The 24,355-nt window shown below is 37.4% G+C and overlaps 1 protein-coding gene across 1 annotated transcript in view; it reads left to right on the plus strand.

Moving 5' to 3' along the window:
* The first annotated feature begins 1,072 nt into the window (after nucleotides 1-1,072).
* Nucleotides 1,073-24,355, plus strand: part of LOC129271144 (MAM and LDL-receptor class A domain-containing protein 1-like) — a 33,573-nt gene continuing 10,290 nt past the window's right edge. The window contains exons 1-12 of the mRNA XM_054908506.2: nucleotides 1,073-1,305; nucleotides 8,735-8,869; nucleotides 12,404-12,717; nucleotides 13,717-13,801; nucleotides 14,461-14,622; nucleotides 14,998-15,320; nucleotides 18,847-18,931; nucleotides 19,361-19,525; nucleotides 19,912-20,177; nucleotides 21,298-21,388; nucleotides 21,801-22,052; nucleotides 22,704-22,987. Coding sequence (XP_054764481.2) covers nucleotides 1,209-1,305; nucleotides 8,735-8,869; nucleotides 12,404-12,717; nucleotides 13,717-13,801; nucleotides 14,461-14,622; nucleotides 14,998-15,320; nucleotides 18,847-18,931; nucleotides 19,361-19,525; nucleotides 19,912-20,177; nucleotides 21,298-21,388; nucleotides 21,801-22,052; nucleotides 22,704-22,987 — 2,259 coding nt within the window. The 5' untranslated portion in view covers nucleotides 1,073-1,208. The remainder of the gene's footprint in view (nucleotides 1,306-8,734; nucleotides 8,870-12,403; nucleotides 12,718-13,716; nucleotides 13,802-14,460; nucleotides 14,623-14,997; nucleotides 15,321-18,846; nucleotides 18,932-19,360; nucleotides 19,526-19,911; nucleotides 20,178-21,297; nucleotides 21,389-21,800; nucleotides 22,053-22,703; nucleotides 22,988-24,355) is intronic.

The raw sequence follows: 24,355 nt of genomic DNA on the forward strand, positions 1-24,355 counted from the left end.
ATTTCTCTGTTATGTATTTAAAAAAAATGTAAACTCACATTGTTAGTCTTCGGATTTTTTGTGAGTATTCTTTAAAGGACAAGTCCACCCCAACAAAAAATTGATTTGATTAAAAAGAGAAAAATCCAACAAGCATAACACTGAAAATTTCATCAAAATCGGACGTAAAATAAGAAAGTTATGACATTTTAAATTTTCGCTTAATTTCACAAAACAGTTATATGCACATCCTGGTTGGTATGCAAATGAGGAGACTGATGACATCATCCACTCACTATTTCTTTTGTATTTTATTATATGATATTTGAAATATTCTAATTTTCTCCTCATTGTCAAGTGAAACAGTGATTAATTCCTCCCTATACATGTGGAATTAGCATTGTTTAATAATATATGATTCAGTCAAGTCGGTCCCTATGGTCATATCTGTAAAAAAAATGAAATATTGTATAATTCAAACAATAAAAAACAAAAGAAATATTGAGTGATGGACATCATCGACTGACCCATTTGCATGTCACTGAGTTGTGCATATCACTGTTTTGTGAAAAATAAGCGAAACTTTAAAATGCCACAACTTTCTTATTTTACATCCGATTTTGATGAAATTTTCAGTGTTATGCTAGTTTGATTTTTCTCTTTTTATTCAAATCAACATTTTGCTGGGGTGGACTTGACCTTTAATAAAACCGAATTGAATTGAATTGATTTGAATTGTGTATCACGTGACACATGTGATGCTTCATGTGACGTCACAAAACAAAACAAAAACTCTATAATTTTAGGATTTCTGCAGAAACTCTTGACAAATCGATTCATGTTCACCTGAAAACAAACCCTCATCTCATCTTAATAGGAGAGACAGGATGCAATGTCCCAAGGGGGCAAGGGGTCCCGAGTTGACGGTATTTACAGGAAAAATCTGAAGTTTGAACGCCCCTCTCCGCAGAATCTTTTTATCTCCCTCCCTCTCCCTCCCCCCCCCCCTCTCTCTCTCACTCTCTCTCTCTCTCTCTCAGACTTACTCTTACCATGGACCTATGAATTAGGGGGCGGAGACGGGTACAGCTATGCACTCGGCGGATTAACTACGTGGTCCCATTTCTGCTACAGTGCTTCTCCACTTTCTCCTCAATTTTGGGATTTAGAATGATGATGAGTACACCTGTTCACAAACATAGGGACCAAACAGATTCTTTGTAAGAAAAATGGCCATCCAAATGTTGCTTGGAGTTTGCAGAATAGGAAATTATATTTGTGTTGTGATGTTATTACTAACCCTCATCAGGAATCATGTCTATTCAGGTAATATAATCCTTTATTTACTTCATCCCCTTCATACTCTAATTGTCCATGCACAATTCCATGGTCGATGGTTATGCCAGGGAATTGAACATGGTTATGTATTTAGCTGTTTCACAAGGATGGGAGGACTTTCGGGGGGAAATGAACAAACACTCCCCCGTCCTCTCACTGGCCGAAGTAGCACATTGCCAGTATTTTCTTGGCATTTTGAATGTATGTATATGTATATCCGATGTATATTCCAAAAGACCAAGAAAACTACAATGACTACATGCATGTGCATGTGTTGTAATCATGATCATCTACAACCACGTGTCGACCCCCCCCCCCCCCCCCCCTAGTTATTCCTTCCAGTCGTCTATGCTGGGTCCCGGGCCATTCATAATTTTTCGGCCTGGCTTCATGATGCAAGAAATAAAGAATATCCGGGATGATACTTGATTTGAAGTTTGATTCATCTTTTTTTCAAACTCTTTCTATGAATTAATTTTTCTTATGCAGCCTCATAATGAAGTTGTGCAATATGTACGTTGCCAAGTATTTGGCAGCCGTAATAACTGCAATAAACATCAGACCGCGACCAGCACCATCATCGTCATCATCAATATCACCACCACCAACACCGTCAACACCATCACCATCATGCATCATCACCATTGTCATCACTATCACCACGACTGCATCATCATCATCTTCATGTATACCACCATAAGTGATCATCATGATAATCATCAGCACCTTTCCCCCCATCATCCTCACTATCATAACCATCATCATCTCCATTGAAGCCAAGTCCACCCACCATCATCACCAACTTTTATTATCATCACCATCTTCATCAAAGCCATCATCATCACCAGTCATCATCCTCGTGCATCCTCGCAACCACCATCGTTATCGTCATTATAATCATTCATCATATCACCGTCAAAATCATACTCGTCTTTATCATCATCATCGTCGTCATCATCATATTCATCATCATCATCCTCCTCATCATCAGCATCCTCATCATAATCGTAATTGTCATAATTTCCATCATCGTGCACAAAAACAACAACACCCAAAACAATATTTTCAATAACCAACACAAGCAAAAAAGATATTGTTTGAAGAAAAAAATTCCGTTACAATCTTATTTTGTGTACTCCCCGGTGTACTCTCAAACTACTTGTCTTTTTTCAAGGCCTCTGAATCGAGGTATATGTGAGGACTATATGGTTCACGAGCCAGATGTTTGGCCAAGATTATGAGACTTATCCAGAAACCGGCGAATTGAGCTACAAGGTGATCGGGGACTTGATTTCCCCATGAGATTTACCGAATGAGAAAAAATGGGAGAGAATACAAGTGGGGGGGGGGGGGTATTATTAAAGACAAAAATGGGCCCATACGTAATTATACGGTATATTTCCCAATCCTGTCATTTCATGAAACGACCAGCCTGCCAAAAATATTTTACCAAGTCAAAGATTGCTGCAGAAAATGAATATGTGTGTAGGCTTAATTTGAATTACTGCTTGATACTTCTTTGGATTATACAGTATAACTGGATATAAAAAGTATTCGGTTATTTCTTTTACAATATATATTTTTCTTTCCCCTCTGTCCTGCGTTTTTTCGCAGTTTTATGAGGGTGACGTGACAGCTAGACCCCCATTTACTAGATTGCCATATATGGTATCTTAGTAAATGAGGATCTTTGTTTATTTTTTATTTCACTTTGAGAAATTGAAAATTTACTACTTCTGTCGCTATACACACGCCATCAATATGATATTACCTACGTAAAGTGGGGATGCTATAGCTTTATGGACGGAAATCCCAGGGGGACGCGTCCCCCTCCCCCACCACTATCTGTGGTCATATGTGATGGAAAAATACATCATTCAAACTCGAAATTAAAAAATATAAGTACTTAAATTTGTAAAATGTTGCATTCTAAAAATGCAAAATTTCTCGCGCGGTCGCACCTCTCGACCCCATACGCTCACTCTACTCTTACAAGATGTTTGCCATAACATATATCTATATACGTTTAAAGTCTTGCAGAGGTTATACCCGCTACACCATGAGAGAATGGTTATTATACTTATATTTATGGATTGGATGGTACCAATGACTTTTGAATGTGGTTATAAATTTGATTATAAACCAATCAAAACATCCTTCGAATAAACTGGTGTGATGGGGGGGGGGCACAATGACACCGTAGAATCTTTGTGTAAGTGGAGAATAATTTTGTTTAAAAAAATATAGGCATATCCTAACCTTCAAGTTAAGTGCACGATGTTTTACTGCTGACATTGACCAAATTAATGCCGTTAATGAAACACAGAGGCAAGTAAGGGGAGCAATATTTCCCACACACCTTACAATTTCATCCGTTTATCACATTAATGGGAGACTTTCAAGTCACAACAATCTAAGAAATATTTTATATTTGAATTTCGCTCAAAATTTTGAATTTTGCATCTCCAAATAAAATCTTAAATATTATTCAAAATCTTTCCTTTCTGCAATATTTTCATTTTAATTTACATCACTGTATTATTACATATCGAAAACTTGCATACAGTGTACCGGACATGTAAAAACATAGCAGACGACGTTTGCAGACTTCGCGATCATCGTATGACTAGTGGTGTAGAATGTTCCATTGTGGCTCTATGGGGGAGATAGCATTACAGAGGGATAAAATGTATACACAAATAATGTTTCAGCGTTGATTCGCAATATTTTGTGTCAATTTCATAAATTATCGTTGTTTGAACGTTTAAAACATCATTATGAAGTGAAAGGATTAAGCAAAACTTTATTTTCAGACTCACTTATGCAGTGGTAAGCTAGGATGCACCCCTCGTATACATAATGGACCCGTCACGAGTGTAGGGTTGCTCTTCGGATATCACCATCACAAAGAAAATCTCCTCTGATTTGATGATAAAAGTGCACTATTTCCTTATTAACCAATCTCCATGGTTCTTTCATGAGTATTTGCCTTACAATGTGCCCTTTATTTTAATCTGGGCGGAAATTCTTGATACCATCACCCGCCGATGTGACGACGGATATAATCCAACCGGGTACTATAAAAATGCCCCCCAAACCCATTATCCCAATACATATTCCTGACTATGGATGGTTTTGAGTGATTTTAATGTAATAAAGTGCCATATTTCCCACCAGTTGAATTACAAAAAAATTATAATCATCTGATAGAAGAAGTTGTTAACATTCATTTCAGGGGGGCGGAAATTCTATATGAATCAACGCTTGTCCTTGATACACATTTGTTTGTGAAAAAAGGGTATGATGCAAGGGAATTCTGCGTGTTATAAGGGTGCGCGCGTGCAGCGAGGACCTTCTGTCCGCTAGTTTTCCATATGTATTTTTTTTTTGGGGGGGGGTCTATATTGCGGCCTGTGATGGCCTATAATAATTTCATAAAGCACCCTTAATCCCGATAATCATGATCCCATTCTTCTTCTCACCTTTGTATCACTGTACTATTTGTTTTTTTTTTGGGGGGGTCTATATTGTGGCATGTGATAGCTTACAAATCATTTCATAAAGTAACCTTAATCCTGATAACCATGATCCCGTTCTTATTCATCATTGAATAATATCTGGACTGTTTAATGCTCATTTGATCTTGATATTTTATTCTCTTCTTATATTCCCTCCCCGCTAAAGTTTACGTTATTGATAATTTACCGTCATCATCCTCTGTAATGTATGCATATCATTTTAAATGACTGAAGCAAAAACTTTTTGAAGGCTCGCTTACTACGCTCACTCGCTGCATTTCTGTAATAATTACCCACACCTTGAAAGACGAGTTTGGTCATTCTGCATGTCTTCCAATTCTTAAAATTTTGCTCGCAGAGTAATATTTACTGTATCCCAACAAATACATTACATAACCATCGAAAATATTGCGATGGGCCTTTAATTGAAAGATGGTACATGTAGTATTATGTACACGGTTATATACCCCCGAATACACAGCCCTTTGTGAGGGTGTGTTGGGTGGGTGTGCTTTTATATGTTATACAACAGTGGAAAACTCAATTGTTTCCCACCTTTGAGGAGTGATAAGCTTACTAGTAATAAAATATTTACTATATCTTTTTCTCCCCTCGTCATGCGATCCTGATCCATCACATTCAGTGACATTGACATATGTGAGGGTGATCAGACCCTCATGGCATATTTCATACCGAATTTCATTATTTCACTTTTAAAAATGGAAAGTTTTCCTCTTCAGGTCGCTGTGCTACATCTTACATTCAAATAATTGTAACTAATTCTTTGATGGAATGACGTCATACTTAACCTCACTCCCGTTTATAGTCTCCCCTCCTCAGGGCCAAAATCAACGCCCCTTTAATATGCTTTTCATACTGTATTTCCTTTTAATAACCCCATACTATCCTAAGTTTACCCCATACTATTTTTTTGTTTTATTTCAGACCGTCTGTCGTAACCCCACACTTTTCGACTGCTGTGATTGGATATAATGCTAAGCCCCACCTTTCCTTAGCCCGGTTTGGTTTCACACTGCAGATCTTAGCACCGCAATAAGCCGGCTAACCCTGCTTTTTAGCAGGGCCAGATAGTACCGTACTACATCCATGCTAGCCCACTGGTAAAATGTAGTGTGAAACCGCAGTGGGCTATAAGCTTAACCACGGGAAATTGTTGGGGCTAAGCCCCCCCCCCCCCCCTCTTAACCCCACCTATTTCTCGGGGCTAAGGAAGGGTTCTGTAGTGTGAAAAGTATTTAATTGTGTATTAGCACGTGATGATTATGATTAGATTTCGTGATTCTCGAGGTCACCGGTCCAATAAAGTATGTCACAAAGTCAAGGTTACATTTTTTTTTTCAGATTTCAGGTTTGGATGTCTCTACCCTTCGTAAAATAGTATATCGACACAAGTACTAAAGGGACATTAAAAATAACGATATAAATGTAACAACAAAATAATGCAAAAAAATATAATTTGAAGAAGAGATGAACTGAAGAAAAGGGGGATGTGGGATAGAGATATGTCCCCCAATATTCCACGAGGGGGTGGCCTATTAATCAACCCATCCCCCTTCCCATAATTTACGGTAGAACATTGTAATAATTATGATGAATGTCATAATATATTGTAACTCCAAAATAAGACTTCCAATCTAAAAAAATCTATTTTTTTTGTATTCAAAAGTCATTATTTGTCAAAAACTTCAATTCATATACAAAATAAGATACATACATCTCTTTATCTAATCAAATATTATCTATTTAAAAAGTATAGATACATTGACAACTCAAACATTTAACACTTAACATTTTCTTTTTTTTTCCTTGAGTGCTACAATAAAACCTAATAAAGTCAACGCACTCAAATTATTTTTCTAGTGTCAAATATTCACAACATTAAAACAAAAGATTTTCGAAATACACAAAAACAGATCATTAATAAAACCCAGTCGAATTGAAGCCAATAACATTTACACCCCCTCGTCATTTCCACTAATTTTTATTTACTAGTGATTATAAATTCATTTGATGAATACGCATTTGTTTATATTGTTTTGGGTTTTTAGGATGTGTTTTTTACTCAGTGTCTAATTGCAAAATGTTTCATCTTTTGGGTTTCTGTATCCCTCTTGAATCTAAAACTTGTGTTTCTAATTGTAGAGGGGGTATGATTATTACTTATCTTTACCCATAATTCGTCCATATAGTTTTATATTATCTACATCACATATTGTTTTCGATCACTCATGTCGCATGCTCCACCCTTTTGTATTACGAGTACTTTAATATTGTTAAGTTATTAATATAAATATTGTATATCAACCATTGGAATTGGGACAGGAGGATTTATGCCACAGTAATTCAGTTAACTTTTTCTGTCCCAGGCGTGCCAATGGTGATATTATTATTTTGTATTGTTTATACTGAAATGTATTTTTGTATCAATTGCCGAATAAATAATAATAAGAATAATGACCAAATATTTCCATAAATACCCCCATCGACCCGCCTCAAAACACATAATATTTCATATTTAATATACTAACCACATAATAATCTCAGCCCTGGACCCTTCCTACAACCCTCTCCCCCTCCCGACCCTTTTTATTTTGTCTTTTTTAAGGATGTCTTTATTGTATTCTCTCAAATCAAAATACACATTCACATTCCATGAACAAGTTGTACAACTTATTCATGTTATTGAAACATGATTATAAATTATACATGAATCCATACAAATATACATCAAACTTCAAACATACCGGAAATTAATGATGACAATTACAACATTTACAAAATGAATTATTAACATGATGTATTAAATGACAAGAGAAAAAAAAATGATTAAAAAATAAGTTTTCATGTCAATGTTCGACCTAATGACTTAATAACTATTGATTTTATCGTATTTGAAATTGATTAACTTGTGTGTGTGTGCTTTAAATAATTTTTAAGTCTTTATCTACATGTACATAAGAATGTCTATAATAAATATCATATGACCAGCTATTAACCAATAACACGATGGTTTTTCTACCAGCAATGCACAATGTAATCCCGAATTAATTTTTAAGCATTATTTATTCATCTCTGTCATGTCTTCTGTGCCAAATTCGGGTGATAGGGATTGATCTTGTATCAAAACTGTGTATTCATTATTGCATTTGTGAACAAATCGAACTCTATTTGTAATGAATTTGACCGGTTATTATTGTATAATGTTTCTGTTAATGTATTATTTTGCTTTGTTGAAAATCCTCGAAGAGTAGTATTAATAAAATTTTATTTGAATTTATATGACAAGTATGATCATGATGAAAAAGGAGGAGTAGATGATGACCTGAGGATGGTAGTTCACTAGTTCATGTTTATGTGTTTTATTCATGACATAATCGTTTCAAAATTTACCTCTCCACGTAATCAAGCGCAAGGGGTGTGCTTCGTGTATTTTGCCAACCTTTTGAATATCACTTAATTTTTTTTTTTTTGAGGGGGTATTGTTTATTCAGATTTATGATGCAAAATGATTTGAAAATAGAGAATGAATTAGAATTTAAATTATGGTATAAAAGGGAGAAGACATGAAAACTGACAAGAGTCCTTACAATTGCCCATTATTGATCTAGTCCATACGATTTAGAACTGTGAAAATAGCAAAAATGTCAGGTAAACTGTATGTGTGTGGGGCGATGTGGGTGTCAATGGATGGATGATAACTATCAACGTCAAGTAGTTCCAAATTGGTAAGCGTATTTTAATTTCTTAATCTTATGTCTCTCATGCCTATTTTACCATTGTAATTGTATGTATTTATCTTTTTTATGCAAATGTGAAATAAGATAACTTATATTGAACTGACTGATCAAACGATGTATAAATGAATGTTTCTATTACAGAGGATTTCGAGTGCAATTTCGATGAACCAGATTTGTGTGGTTTTACACAAGATACAAATGATGATCTGCAGTTTCTTCATCAGAGTGGGTTGACTCCAACAGAAGGAACGGGGCCGCCAGGAGATCATACCTCAGGTTCGTACCACCCCCCTCCTTCTTCATCACCAGCTAAATCTCAGGAGCGATTCTAGAGGGGGCAGGGGCACCCTCCTCCTGCATGTCGATTTTTTTCAGGTAGCAAAAAATATGGAGAGAAACGGGAAAAAGGGAGAAGAGTAGAAAGGACAGTGTCTTTAAAAAAAGTGCATGGTTTTGGTCGTGTAACCATCTATAACCTCTGTAATTCTGTCGGGAAACCACCCCCCCCCCCCCTCTGTCACGGTACCATAACTGGCACCACCCCTGGTTGAATAAATCTGATAAAGCGATATCATCAATGCCACTAGAAAACCAGATTCATTCCCATTATCAGTTCTAGAAAGATTGTATTCAGGGGAGGGGCGTTTAAATCAGGTCATCGTAAGTAAGGCACTATACTGGTGACACTTTCTTGCTCTTCATCAGTTCCTCAATACTTTGAAATCCTTGTTCTTTTTAGATTAATTCTCGTTGTTGCCAAGCATATGATTTCAATGTAAGGGTTATTATTTGTCAAGATTAAGAATATTTTAGAAAATTGACTTCCTTTAGGCCTTCAAATTGTCTCTCATTTTCCGTAACATAGAAGGAAAAATTGGAGGGTCCGTTGGTCGGTATTAATTTTCTTTCAAATACCACTTATGTATCATATGAACTAGATCGACCCTCGGTTGACGAAGGTCGCCGTTACGAGTGTTCCATGCTCGTGCACGTTGAGAACGATGGTTTGCAGCGCAATTACATAGTTTTTATTAAGTTTGTCAAAAAAAATGTCTGTATATATGTTACTGAAAATTATCGAATTATTGTCATATTTTAATGAAAAAAATCAGCAGGGAAAATATTTTAGGTTTTCAACAAGGAAGGTTACAGGTTGTAAGTTAAGTCGTTGGTAAACGGTAGCATTCATGCACTAGTCTTGAAATATATATACACATCATTGTGTTCCGCCGGGTTTACGCCCCCTATCATAGACTCCACGAGGGAGTACAATGGTATAACACAGCTCTGATTATTTATCCATATGCTCATGACTAGACTGTTAGAATTGGAATCGAAAAATCACGAATAGTGTTAACAATTACACCATATAAACATTGATCTTTTAGTAGATGAAATAATATCTCAGGGGCGCCGTCAGTGTATTTTGATAGGGGGCGGCGAGGCGACACAAGAAGACGTCATGTATATATTATATTGCAATTGAATAACAGGGATAATAGAGTCACGACCCTGACTTCTCGTTTTGTTATTCGACCTTTTTTTATTTATCATTACTTCGGAAGGGTCGCAGTGGCGTAACTACATGAGGGCATTCGGGGCACGTGCCCCCCCCCCCCAAAAAAAAAAAAAAAAAAAAAAAAAAAACGGGGGAAAAGGAGAAAAAGAGGGAGAATAAACAGAAACGCAGTGGAGGAAGAGTAAATTATTGTATATTTTATTATGCTATATCATATCACATACGAAATTTTTTTTTCATAACTTTCTGAATCATAATTTGCGTAGGCCCTATGTGTTCATCATTCCTGGTGCTCGCATTGTCAGTTTGAAGAGATATATAATCATATAAACATCCCGTTTTCAAGTCAGTATACACCAAATATATTTCCTCGCACTTCGAGTTATTATTGCTTTATGTAGTGACATATGCTTCTTTTTCATGACTAGGCCTACGGCCTTTTAAGGTCTGAATATAGAAAAAATTCCAGTCCGTGCTTACGTTCTCATTAGTGGAATGGTGTGATATGTCTGCTCTTCATGATTTCCCCAAAACAGTCAAAATGTCATTTTTTTGGGGGGGGGTCTGAATATCAGAAATGTTCAGCTCGCGCTTCGCGCTCGCATCATTTAGTTTGTGAAATACGTATGGTCTTAGTAAATTCCCACAAACAGCCTTAGAATGCCCCTCTTCAGGTATGAATTTCAAAAATTTTCAGCTCGCGCTTCGCGCTCGCATTATTTGATGAGATACGTATCATGTTCATGATTAAAATTACTACAAATTTTATGTGTTTAGGTGGATTTTTATTAAAATCAGCAAGTGCTTAATTGGTGCTCGCGTTAGATGACTGTGTTGAGAAATGTATGCTCTTCATTATTTCCTAAATAGTCCTTAAAGTGGGAGTGAACTGAGCGTGGTCTCTCATTCATTGTGTGCAATAAATAGCTAGTCTGAAAACATACTTTTTGAGATAACTATCAATAATACAGAGATTATTCAGCCTACAATTTTACTTATGTAGACAAATTAAATTGGGTTTGAGAGGAAAAGTACTTGTTTACCTAGATGGTAACATAATTATTGCAGTATGGATGTACTGAGTAGTGAATTTGTGTGTTATCATTCCAATGGGCCTAAATAACAAGACTACACAGCTCAGAATGTTGCATTATGGGCTAGTAACCTGGCCAGATTTGTGTAGTTAAGTACTTGAGATGGCTGCTGGTTCGTGTCCGCTTTAAAATGTCCGTTTGGGTTAATATATAGAAAAAAAATTAGCTCGCGCTAAGCGCTTGCAATGTTTGTTTAGTGAGACAGGTACATATCACGATTACAAAAAGTTGCTTATAAAGTCCCTTTTTAAGTCTGAATATAAAAAAAATTCAGCTCGCGCTTCGCACTCGCGTTATTTGATGAGTGAGATTCATATCCGTTAGTGGCACAGTCCTTAAAATGTCTCTATTAGGTCAGTATACCTGGCATTTAAGCGCGCTTCGCGCGCCCACTAAGTAACTCGAAATTTATTGCTGGTGCCCCCCAATGCCTCGACCCACGGTACGCCACTTGGAACGGGCATCAGTTGACTGCCTCCAAACTTCATAGCAAAAAGGGAGGTAATCAATATTCTTGGGGCAGTGATATAGTCGCTAAAAAATCTAAGTATAACGCATCATTACTGTAGTAACCATTAGCGGCGATCTAAATCTAAGAGATGGGTCACCCCCCATCTACTCCTTCGATTTTCGAAGTTTGTGCAGTATTCTATTTGATAGGTTCATCCCCCACCCCCCCCCACCCTAGATGGATCGAAAATCTCACGAAATCACCGCCAGCGGTAGTTAACATTTGTTGGCAATGTTTCACAATGCTCACTTTTATTGAAGTTTTTACCCTCTCGATTGCCTTCGATATCTCAGTGAGCAAGATTATTGATACATCGTTCGTGGTATTATTATCTCCGCCATCATTGTCGTCATCACTATTATAAGCTTTTTCATCACCATTACCAACCCATTATCATCAGCAGCAGCATCATCATCATCATCATCATCATTACAATCACCATAATTATCATCGCCATCATCGCGTTCATTATCACCTTCGCCATCACACCATTATTATCATTATTATCTTCACCATCGGCATTTTTGTCATCATTATCATCTTCATCATCACCACCCCCAATTATCATTGATCATCACCACCACCACTATCCTATTAACATTACTAAATCTTTTATTTTTTATTATTTTTCTAATATTGTTAATTTCTTCTTAATGCTAATTGCTTTTTTTACTTTTTCTTCTCAGGTTTTGGTCATTACATGTACTTCCAAGCATCGGGTGCAACGTTTGGATCCAATGCTCGCATCATCTCCCCTCGATTTGTAGGTGGAACGAGTGATGATGATGAATATGACGGTGTGAAGATCACCTTCTGGGCGAGTAAGAATGGTGAAGAAATGGGCGACCTTCGTTTGTTTAAGATGGACGCACCCAGCGGTACTGAAACAGTAACAAGCACCAGTTCCACAATGCAGCAGATTCTGGAAGTCCCCGGTGTGCTTGGGACTCAATGGGTTAAGAAAAACGTCACTATTCCTAAGCCAGCAGGAGATTTTTATGTACGTTGTATTTTCGGGTATTCCGGGTTTTTTTTCCTTCCATTATATATTATTAATGAATTATTTTCTGTTGAAGTAATATTCCCATTTGACTATATATACATTCAAATGTACTTTGTGGTCATATCATATATAAGCGGAGATATAAATAGCTCCATCAAGAGCAGGATAGAGGAAGGTATTTATTTTGTGTATAATATACCGCCAGAAATACCATGGCATATCTATCATGTCTACGGACGGGAAGGGGGGAAAGGGCAAGGTTCCAGGGCACCACTTGCAGGGGGTGCCAAGAATTAATATTAAAAGGAATAGGTAAAAGAGAGAAAATCATTTGACACACTATCCAGGAACCCGTCAACATCAAAAGTGGAAGGGTTGCGATTGTATTGATAGAGTGGCTTCAAATGTGATTAGATTTGGAGTAACTTCTTGATCAAGCCTCATGTTGATATTCACTCACCATCACATTCTTCTCGAAAAATAGGACGGATTCCGTGAAAAAAAAAGAAGCTTCGAGTGGAATTTGATTTGTGCATTTAGTCCCCTTACTTTAGGAGATTTTTTCTGATTTTCTTTCAAATCTCTTCCTCCCACCCCATTTTGCGTTCCGCAATGTTTTCAAAGTTCCTAGAAACCTCCGATTTGGGAAAATTCAATTATTCGTTTTTGCCTGGTTAGTTTTATTTTTTTAAATGAGCACTGCTTATTTATTCCTATACCTAAATTCGTTTATTTGTTTACTAATCTGTAAACTTACGTTCCATGAAATTGTAAATTTGTTGGCCTAAAAATAGAAAATTTCAAAAAGTTTACGAAGGTTTCTGTATGAGAACATGTACAATTCTTTGGTAAATTAATTTCATGCATGAATGTTATACCTATAAATCTCGAAAACAACCCTGCGAATGATTTATTTTTACTCGATATTGGGTTATTTGTACTCAATATTATTTTTGAATAATAGTTTATACACTATTATATATTTAACTTCAACAGATCGTTTTCGAAGCCACGTGTGGAGCATCTTCCGCAAGTGATATTGCTATTGATGACGTCACTGTGAATGATGACATCATCCCAGGTGGGAATGGCTTCTTTATTTATTTCACCTAAATTGCCGATTGGTCTGCTACATCCACTTTCAGTTCGGTTTCACCCCACATGGTCTAATCCTACGTCGTCTACAACCAGTTGGTCTACTATAATACTAAATTTAGTGAATGTAATTGAACAGAATTAATCCTTTGGCCCAATAGCCATTTAGCCAATTAACCATTTGGCCTAATTTTCCAGTTGGTTTATAGTCTGTATGAGATATGAACTATTCATGAACCAACTGATAATTAGTCTCAATGTGTATTAGACCAAATTTGTTCAACCTCAATATAAATAGGCCTAATCGGCTATGGGAACAGCATAGCTAATGTAATGGATAGGTTTGCTCTTGAACACATGAAAATATAAATTTCTCCTTTATCATATCTTTATTTACGACTATCAGAAAGACCCCAAACAAATCTATATAAATGAACATTTTCGTATGGGGGAGGGGGCTTCAATTCACAAACAATTAATTTCATTTGTCATCAATTTCAACAGTCCATTGCTTAATCAAATCTAATTTTAGAGTTATCTCAATTTCCGTCGAATGGTGGACGTCACCTGTCATGCATATACTAGTGTAATTTTTTCCCAGGATTATTGGTTTGGAAATTGTCACATTTTTTTCTTTCTTTTCAGGACCTACTCCCCTTGAAACATTCAATTGCACTTTTGAGGAGCCCGACACTTGTGTATTTACTCAAGATGACACCGATGATTTCAATCTTTGGAAATATGTAGCGTCGAATAATCTCAATCCGCATGCTATGAGGAAAGACCACACCACTGGCGATGACACAGGTAACAAGAGATCCATCACTAGTTTGTTTCTTATAAACAAGGGTGTAGGCTGGGGTGCACTGGACCCTCCAGCTGAGACAGAGGAGTTCCGACACTGGCAACAAAACTAAATTTGTACCCTTCTTCTGCTTTTAACAACTGATTTTTCGAACTTTAGTTCCACCTCCCCAAGATGTGCACCCCCATACCACTTTAGTTCCACCTACCCAGAATGTGCACCTCCCCATGCTCAAACCAGCCTATACGCCCTTGTAAACATAAACAAACTATTTTCAATACCCTGCCTAGGATCTGACTGTCACATTACCCCCCCCCCCCCATCACGTATACCACATCTTCACTTTGCACCTCATGAAATTTACCTTTCTTCAACAGGAAGCTATATGTCCGTCGATGCATACAATCATCGTTTGGATTGGTATTGGTGGGGTTGGCGCAGGACATCTGCAGATCAGTCTGCTGGCCAGGTGGCTCGACTGATCTCACCCATGATCACTAAGGTCAATGAAGGGGAAGATCCCGCTTGCTTACTCTTCTTCTATCATATGCACGGAGGCGATGGTGTCGGTCAGATAAGAGTCTTCATCAAGAATGAGACATCGGAAGATCTGGGCGGTCTGGAGTGGTTCTTGGGTGGTGAGAGGGGTAGTGTTTGGCGGGCAGCTGAAGTCAGGATTGATCAACCTCTCGACTTCCAGGTACTGTTCATTCAATTCCAGATTGGGGGGGGGGTTGGTTGGTTGGGATTCTGTCTTCTTTTATGCGGGACTTCGTTGATGCATGGACCTGTTATTGTAGTGGGTCCATGGTTGATGCAATCCTGTCATTTACATACCGAAGATCTTCCTCTAGGAAACGAGGTGAAAGGTGGTTAATCTACATACATCTACATAAGAGAAAAATCATTATTACGCTTTCTTTTGGGGCATAACAAAACAGTTAACAGCAATCAGTAGGCCTATAGATTCTTTCAAGCTTCCTATCGACGAGGGTTCGTCTTTTTATTATATTCATTCATGAAGATTGAACACTAAAGCTTTTTGTTTCTTGTCGACAAAAAAGCTGGACAATGCTACTCTGATTCAGAGGATTCAAATTATATCTAAAGATAATCTTGATTCGCATTTAATGAAGGGGAAATTAATACTTACAATGTTTTATGTAATATATTTATTTTAATATTTCACTGCACAGAACACTTGCTAGGTCACCCTCTAACTTGAGTTACATGATGCACTGTTAAATAAGAATCAAATAGCACACGAAAGGGGTTAAACGACATGATTTTCATGGCAAAATGTCAATCAAATGAGAAAGCACGGGCTGCACACTACGGTCGATGCCAGGCGCTCAGATAAAGGACTTTCGTTTTCTATGCCGAGTTTACGCCGCGAGACCGTTTAGATCTTCAGTCCAACAGTGGATCAGTGACGTACACACTAAAAAAATCGGGTTCAATTTTACACCCCTAAGGGTGCACAGGCTTGTCCTTATACGAGTATACGAGTACCCCTAGCGATGCACACGTACACCCCGAATAGGGGTGTACAGTGTGCACCCCTATTTAGGGTGTCCATCTGCACCTTAGAAGGTGTACACGTCTACCCCTTAGGGTGCATAATGTACCCCACCTAAAATAACAAAATGATTGTAGAGACTTTCGGTCCATTCTTTTTCTATATTAATTTTATAGTTACCTTTAGTCGGGACTCGAACTCACCTCGTTTTATCTGCAGTCAAGATTCTTCCCGCTATGCCAGCGAGAAGCGCTGAGACCAGATGAGGTCTCTAGCGATATGATCCGATTCTTTTTTTACTTGTGCTGATGGTTGTGATTCAAGTAGCTCTATTTACTGTTTCTCCAAATGTATACGTAATCAAATGTGTTTTTGAACAATTATCATCACATAAATGTTACATATATATAACAAATCATTTCACTTAGGTAAAGTGTGGCGTTAGTGCAATGTTATTTCGGGTATTTTTCGATCACAAATAAACTTTATACCATATACGTCTATCAGCGAGACTGGTGGGGTGCATGCAGAGAGTACACGGGTGTACAACAGAACACGGACTCTCGCAAAAGAGCTAACTTGCATTTTGATGGGTTTGCGAGGTGTACGCACGTATCGTACACCCCATTTGCACCAGGATTTCTTAGTGTGTACGTGTGATCTCGTGATTGTGCTAGACACTGGCGTAAATCCGTGTTGATGGGTGGGGGGGGGGATGACTGAAATATTTTGGCATTTTTTTGCAATCATGTTTTTAGATATGCAAGGAATTGTCATTGATATGTCCACAGTGGCGTATCGTGGGTCACGGCATTGGGGAGGGGGGGGGGCACCAGCAAAATTTTTGAATCACTAAGTGAGTGCGCTAGTGAGCGCGCGAAGCGCGCTAAGTTGCCAGTTATACTGACCTAATAGAGACATTTTAAGGACAATGTCATTAAACGGATATGTATCTCACTGATCAAATAATGCGAGCGCGAAGCGCGAGCTGAAATTTTTTTATATTCACACCTAAAAAGGGACAATATAATCAAATTTGTGTAATCATGACAGGTACCTGTCTCGCTAAACAATGCATGCGCGAAGCGCGAGCTGAAAACTTAGATAATTCAGACCTGAAGTTGGGCATTCTAAGGTTTCTTTGTAGGAATTAACTAGGACCATACGAATTTCATTAACCAAATGATGCGAGCGCGAAGCGCGAGCTGAAAATTTTTGATATTCAGATCAGAAGAAGGGACATTTTAAGGACTGATTTTAGGAATTCATGAATAGCAGACATATCTCACCAATCCACTAATGCGAAGGTAATCACGGACAGGAAATGTTTCATATATACGAAGACCTTAACATGGGGCAATCACTTTTGAGTCATGAAAAAGAAGCATATGTCACTACATTAAACAATGATAACTCAAGTGCTAGGAAATATATTTGGTTTATATTGACTTGAAAACGGGATGTTTTAGTACAACAGGATTATATATCTCGTTAAACAGACAATGCGAGCACCAGGAACAATAAAAAAAGACGTAGGCCCTGGGCAAATTATGTTTCATAAAGTTGTAATGTAACATAACATAATTATAATATAATACAACATTATAATGAATAATATTTTCTTCTTTCCCACTACGTTTCTCTTCCTTTCTCCCTTTTTTCTCCTTTCCCCCCTTTCCCCGTTTTTTTTGTCAGCCGATGGGGGGGGATGTGCCCCCATGCCCCCCCCCCGTAGTTACGCCACTGTATGTCCATATGGCAAATACCCCTCCAATATTATTATCTTTTTTTACCTCATGATGGTTTAATGGTTTTATTAGAGATTACATTAAAAAGAAATTGACATTCCATCTTAATCCCTTCCCAAAGACCCAAACATTGATGAATTGGAAGAAACAGGGGTTTCTCTTCAATGTTATAATAAGGACATAAGTATTTCGTTTGGAAATGGTGAAATGGCTCTTTATTTGCATTTTATGATTTAATAATATTGTTTTATTTGTTAATAATTTTTACCAATAAAACAATTATCTCTTGTGATTTTTTTTTCATTTCTTTCGTAAAAAGTGGGGGGGGGGATGTTTGTACAGGCCATCCCCCCCCCCCTCCTCGAAAAGTGGGGGGATATATCCCTCCCATCCCCCCGGGATTTACGCCAGTGGTGCTAGACTGTGTAGGGTGTATTTTCCCTCGCGATTACCTCAGATTCTTGATTTGTCCTTTGTGCCGAGCAGGGCCCTGGGAACGATCTTTTTAGTGGGGGTGCTGATGTAAATTTGAAAACAAAAGAGAAAATTTTCACTACAAAACAGAGGTCAAATCGATCCCGGGAAATTTGAAAATAAAAAAGGGTTTCACTATTAATGAAGGTTATTTTGGTTACTATTCCGGATAATTGGGGGTGCTGCATATGATGGAGAATAATACCCGCAGCACCCTCAAGGAAATTTCCAGGGCCATGGTGCCGAGACCGTTTAGATCTAATGACTCGTCCAGAACGTCCTGCGGTAACCTCCGGAGGCATTCTAGATTTTTGACTGATCTAAACTGGATAAAGGAGTCAACTTTACTGTGGTCCATTTGGATTTGCTTTAGGCCTTATAATTAGGGTAGGGTGGATGGGGGAGAAACTTTTAGGGTTACAAATGTCGTTAACCTTGTCTTTGTAATAGAACATATGGAACAATGTTTTGTTTCATTTTATCAGATCATATTCCAAATCACCGCTGGGAACTTGGAAAATATTGCAATAGATGACATCAGCCTGTCACGATACGAATGCCCCGGTGAACGTGAGTATACATTGTATACGACGCGTTTACAAATATTATTAATAATTATGCAAATAACGGTAACAAATGATAGTTATGATTAATCATTATTAATCCTTTTTATCGTTGTTATGTTCAGGATGATAATAATAATTATAAAAACAGTAAAGAAACGGAAAGTTTGTGACAATTATAAAGAATGAAAATGATACTGATTATGATGGTAAGTGATAATAATAACAATAATAGTAATGGTGATAGAAATAAATAACAGTATGATAATAATCCTCTGATAATTAAACTATTCTATTAAGATTATAAGTATATTAATGAATTCATTAATAACATGATAATATCGATAGTATAGTTTGAAGATTATTTAAAAAATACTGAATAATTATCTTCTTTATTTGGCGTAAACACGATTCTATCGATTGCATCCTTCTCCAGACCCAGTTGCCCTTGTGCCGAGCGTCGATTGTGATTTCGGTGAAGCAGAAATTTGTTACTACACGCATGACCCGACAGCCAATTTTAACTGGATTTGGACTAATCGTGCAACAGATAGTTCATTTACTGGTCCAGCTCAGGACCATACAAGAGGGGACGAATTAGGTGAGTTCATGGAAGTTTTTCAGAATCCTGTTCTTGAGTTACGAATGATTTTACGCACGACTGTGCGTGCTCCTTTTATAGATAATTTGTTTATTTTCTCCATTTTTAACATAATGAATTAAATGAAGTAGCAAATGACGTTGGGCCATCCCACACCTTGCGAGTTGCGACTAGTCTACAATACCATCTATAGGAATGAGCTGCGGGGATGCTGCGTATAGTATTCTCCATAGGCAGCACCCCAGGAATTCTGGTAGGTGTGGCAAATTGGTAAAATATAAGGAAAATTACCAACATTTTGTAGATCCCTCAGCTAAATGATCGTTTCCAGGGCCCTCATCTTAAGGGTGATTTTTTTATAATTTCTATTTATCATTTCTATTTAGGATTCTATGTGCATATAAGTAGCAGCGGACAACGTCCAGAAAGTAAAGCTCGACTCATCTCACCTCTTGTGAACCCACAAACAAGCTCGTCTTGCCTTGAATTCTGGTATCACATGTACGGCAGCCATATTGGACAACTCAATGTCTACTTGAAGAACCATGACGGCACCCTCCCTAACAAACCAGTTTGGTCACTTTCTGGTAACCAAGGCAACGTGTGGCACAGAGCATCTTTTGTGATAAACAGAATGACGCAAGATTTTCATGTAAATATAGCAATCACTTTTACTTTATGTGTATAATAAGGGAGTGTGTGCGTGTGTGGGTCTTGGGAGAGAGGGTGTGTGTCTTTGGGGGTGTGCAATGCGTTAGTGTGTGTGTGTATTAAGTGAATTTATGTAGCAAATAGTTCTAATGCGAAGTACACATTACCATAGTCCATATTTTCGCAAACCCCTAAAATGGTACAAATAATTTATCATACAGTGGCGTAGTGAGCCCAAAATTTTGAGGGGGATAGATATTGCGTATCGGCGAAAATTCGACAATTTTATTACAAATATTAAACCTTGGCAAAAAGAAGCTGCTGAAAACTGCTTATCTAATAAAAGAGAGCCAATGGAGTAAATTAGAAAGTCAAAAGGGGCCTAAGCTTTCGATCCTAGCAGAATCTTCGTCGGAGGCAAAATTTTGTCTCCGACGAAGATTCTGCTAGGATCGAAAGCTTAGGCCCCTTTTGACTTTCTAAATATTAAACCTTGTGATATGTTTTGACATAATATTCAGAAAATAATATCATAATTCACCCTCCTGCCTTTCCTTTTATATCCTTTTCTCTCCTTTTTTTCTTGGTCGTGAACCCCCCCCCCCCCCCTATGCACGCCATTGATAACATATTGAAAATCATTTCATATTCAAATATCATGTGATACATCTTTGATATTATTATGGAAAATGAGTGATTAGACCTTGAAAAATCATTCGATATTGTTGTCAAAACGGACTGTGTTATGATAATACAATTGGGTTTCAAATAAAGACCATTAATTTAATACCGATGTAAAATGTGGTTCTCTGAATACACAAATTAAACATTAGTGTTTTGGCAATTTACCAACGGGTCTATGGCTAAAAATAAAACTTGTTGTGTTTTTATTTTTATTTTTTATCACTTCAGAATGTTGCCAGAAATTTAAAAATATATACTCGATTCCCGACGATTCTATGTATAACGAGAAATAACTTTATACACAACAAAGTCAGTTTTAAGAATTACTTTTGAATACGTATACCAAACTTTTTTTAACGAAGTAGGGCTAGCTAAGCGTATGCTTGTTGACTAGGAAAATGGAATTGTTTTATCTTCTCCTTTGTCATCCACCTTAGGTCGTATTTGAGGGTGTACTTGGTCGATTTTATCGTACCGATATTGCAATAGACGATGTGGCGTTTTACCCTAATTCACCTTGTCCATATTGTAAGTATAAGGTCTGTAAAATTAAATATATAGTAATGCTTATGCTTTTATAAAGCGCTTAATTTTTATTTTTCATTTTCTTTAGATCTCTTAATAATTTCTTCCTTAGTCTCCCTTTTCAATCATATCTTGGTTAATTTGTGTAAACTTAAATACAAAAGGTATTTTAATACATGTGTTGATAAACGTTTTTTTTTATAATATTCTGCCAAATAATCATGATAAAAGACAGATGAAGCTGGATAATAACCGGATATGACAAGACAAGTGAATGGGACAACACAAAACAAAACGTTACATGAACAGGACTGAACCACAAAAGAACAAAGTCATAAGAAACGATACACGAACAAGACATAACAGAATGATCCAAGAAAAAGTATAACCCTTAGATATACTTGATTCTTTTTAGATCCTACACAGGAGCCTATCCCGACAACGATTCCATCAGGACTTCTGTTTAATATGTCATGTACCTTTGAGGAAGACTCCTGTAACTTCACCCAAGCAACGGACGACATCTTGGACTGGCAACGCGTCAGAGCCAGTTACCTGCAGCAAGAATTGAATGGATGGCGTTACACGAACATGTTGAGTCGACGCTTTCCTAAATGGAATAGACTCAAAGGACCGGCCACCGACCACACAACAGAGTCTCACGATGGTATGGTATTGTGGAAGCCATCAGGCTAACTCCACAAAGGGGGGGGGTGACATCCCCCCTTCCTCGTGATTTCTATGTGCTGAATTCAAGGGGAAAACAAGACAAGGAAGACGAGTATTGAAAAGTGTTTGCTTGGTAGTGCAACTATAATTTCAATATCGCCTGCCCACCACAACCGCTGGTTCTGCCCCTTAATTTTGAAGTGCACAGTGATAACGATTCTCTAAAAACGATAAGAACATTTGACCCATATCTTTATTCATTCATAGTTGCCCGCCGCGCTTTCGTCATGCCAAATACCAGGGAAAAGTTTGAATAAACATTTGAAAACATTAATCACTCTTTGAAAATACCCACTGTTTTCGTAGATGTTCTTGTTTCCATCGCTGTTGTGTAAATCATGGGAGATCTTCAAAAACTGATATAATTATGATATCATTAAATTTTGTTCTGATTTTTTTTTTAAATATATCATAAAATAAAATTGTAATTTTACGAAAGTCTTCTTTTCGCTCGCCTGCGACTTTCAAAAAAGTTTTGCTCCTTCGCCGTTCTGTGCCCCCTTATATTTTTTTTCTCTCATTATGCCGCTGATTATAAAATCATAATTATCATTATCATTACTATCACTATTCTAACCTTTGTTTCTAGGATGGTTCATGGCTTTCTGGTATCGCTGGAGTTGGTACAGTCCTCGGTTAGCTAGGAATGATCAGTCAAGGATCATATCACCTTTGATGAGTGGATCGGATCAACCTAGATGCCTCACATTCTATATATTCAAGGATGGTTACACCACCGATTTCATGAATGTTTACTTCCAATACTACGGAGAAACAAGGGAGATTGATCCAGACTGGGCTTACTTTTGGCCTTCATATAAATACTGGATGAGAAAGATGGTCGATATCCCTCCTTCTGATAGACCATTCAATGTAAGGGGAAAAAAAATATTGCTATATTTTTTATCGTAAGAAGAAATATTGTATAAATGTGATTCCTTTGTCATCTGTGTTTTTTTTTCAACGCTATAGTTCGTGCCGAATGATGCAGAAAATGACTGTAGAAGCACAGTTATTGAAAAAACTCAGTGTTACCACACTGTCCAACACAGTGTGTAAGACGGTGTCAAACAAATGTGGGTAATACATGATGTTTTAGGACGCGTGGTAATAGTGCGTAACAAAGTATGTTATACAGTGTCAAACACAGTGTTTATTTTCATTTGTGGTTAATAAGTGGTTGATATATGATTTCGGGACGTGTGGTAACATTGTTTATTTACCATACTGTGACACGTATGGTTACCACAATTTTAAAAAGGATCTGAAATAGATGGTTCGAGGCGAGATTCGAACGTCCGTCAACAGAACAAAGAAAACCCACAACATCGCATTGCTTTACGACACCAGTAGAACTGATCAATTCGTTGGGAATTAGACTATATTTTGTTCCATGATGCGTAGTCTGACTGAATAAACGACATTGAGTACTGACTACTGAGTCTGCGGAATCGACGCCAATATAGCCTTAACCGTTTTGATTTTAATGCACAAATCGGCATATCGCATTAGCTCTGTGCATATCGAGCTAGTCTTATCATTTGCAGATTCCTACTTGGAGTCACCAAGATAGTGATTTGGCAAATACACGTTAAAGTTGATGATAATGAGTATCAGGCTGCGTTTATCCGACCTCAAGCCAGAATCGTGATTTGAATCATGATTGGAATCATGATTCAAATCACAAACATGAATCACAATTACTACAGAATCAGGGTTTAGACGACCTTCGTTCCAACGCTGTTTCTCCTCGGATTCGGACCGATCCAGTGCGCATCACAGTGCGCAGTTTGACCCAGGAAGTATAGGTCAACGTTGGACACTTAATTGGAGGTCGGCGACGTACATGTGATGTGACAACGTGGGGCGCGCGCCTTGGCAAGAACCGGAAATAGCTCGACACAATGACGTCATATAATCATGATTCAAATCACGATATCGTTTATCCGAACATTTTCGTACGTGATTCTGCAGAAACGTCTTTCCAAACGCCCTTTTTTTCGTAGTTCATGTTTGTGATTCTAATCATGATTATATTCAATTTCGACTAAACGCAATCGTGATTCTGCAGAATCGTGATTTGAATCATGATTGGAATCATGATTATAGGGTAAAAAAGTGGCGGATAAACGCACCCTTACTATACAAGTACTTTATCATGTTTAGCAAACACAGTAGTTTTGTGGTGTGAAGGGATCAATGTTTATATGTTGTTTTAATTGCTTGTATTGTTTTTTTTTA

The sequence above is a fragment of the Lytechinus pictus genome, chromosome 11 (assembly GCF_037042905.1).
Source record: "Lytechinus pictus isolate F3 Inbred chromosome 11, Lp3.0, whole genome shotgun sequence".
Lineage (NCBI taxonomy): Eukaryota > Metazoa > Echinodermata > Echinoidea > Temnopleuroida > Toxopneustidae > Lytechinus > Lytechinus pictus.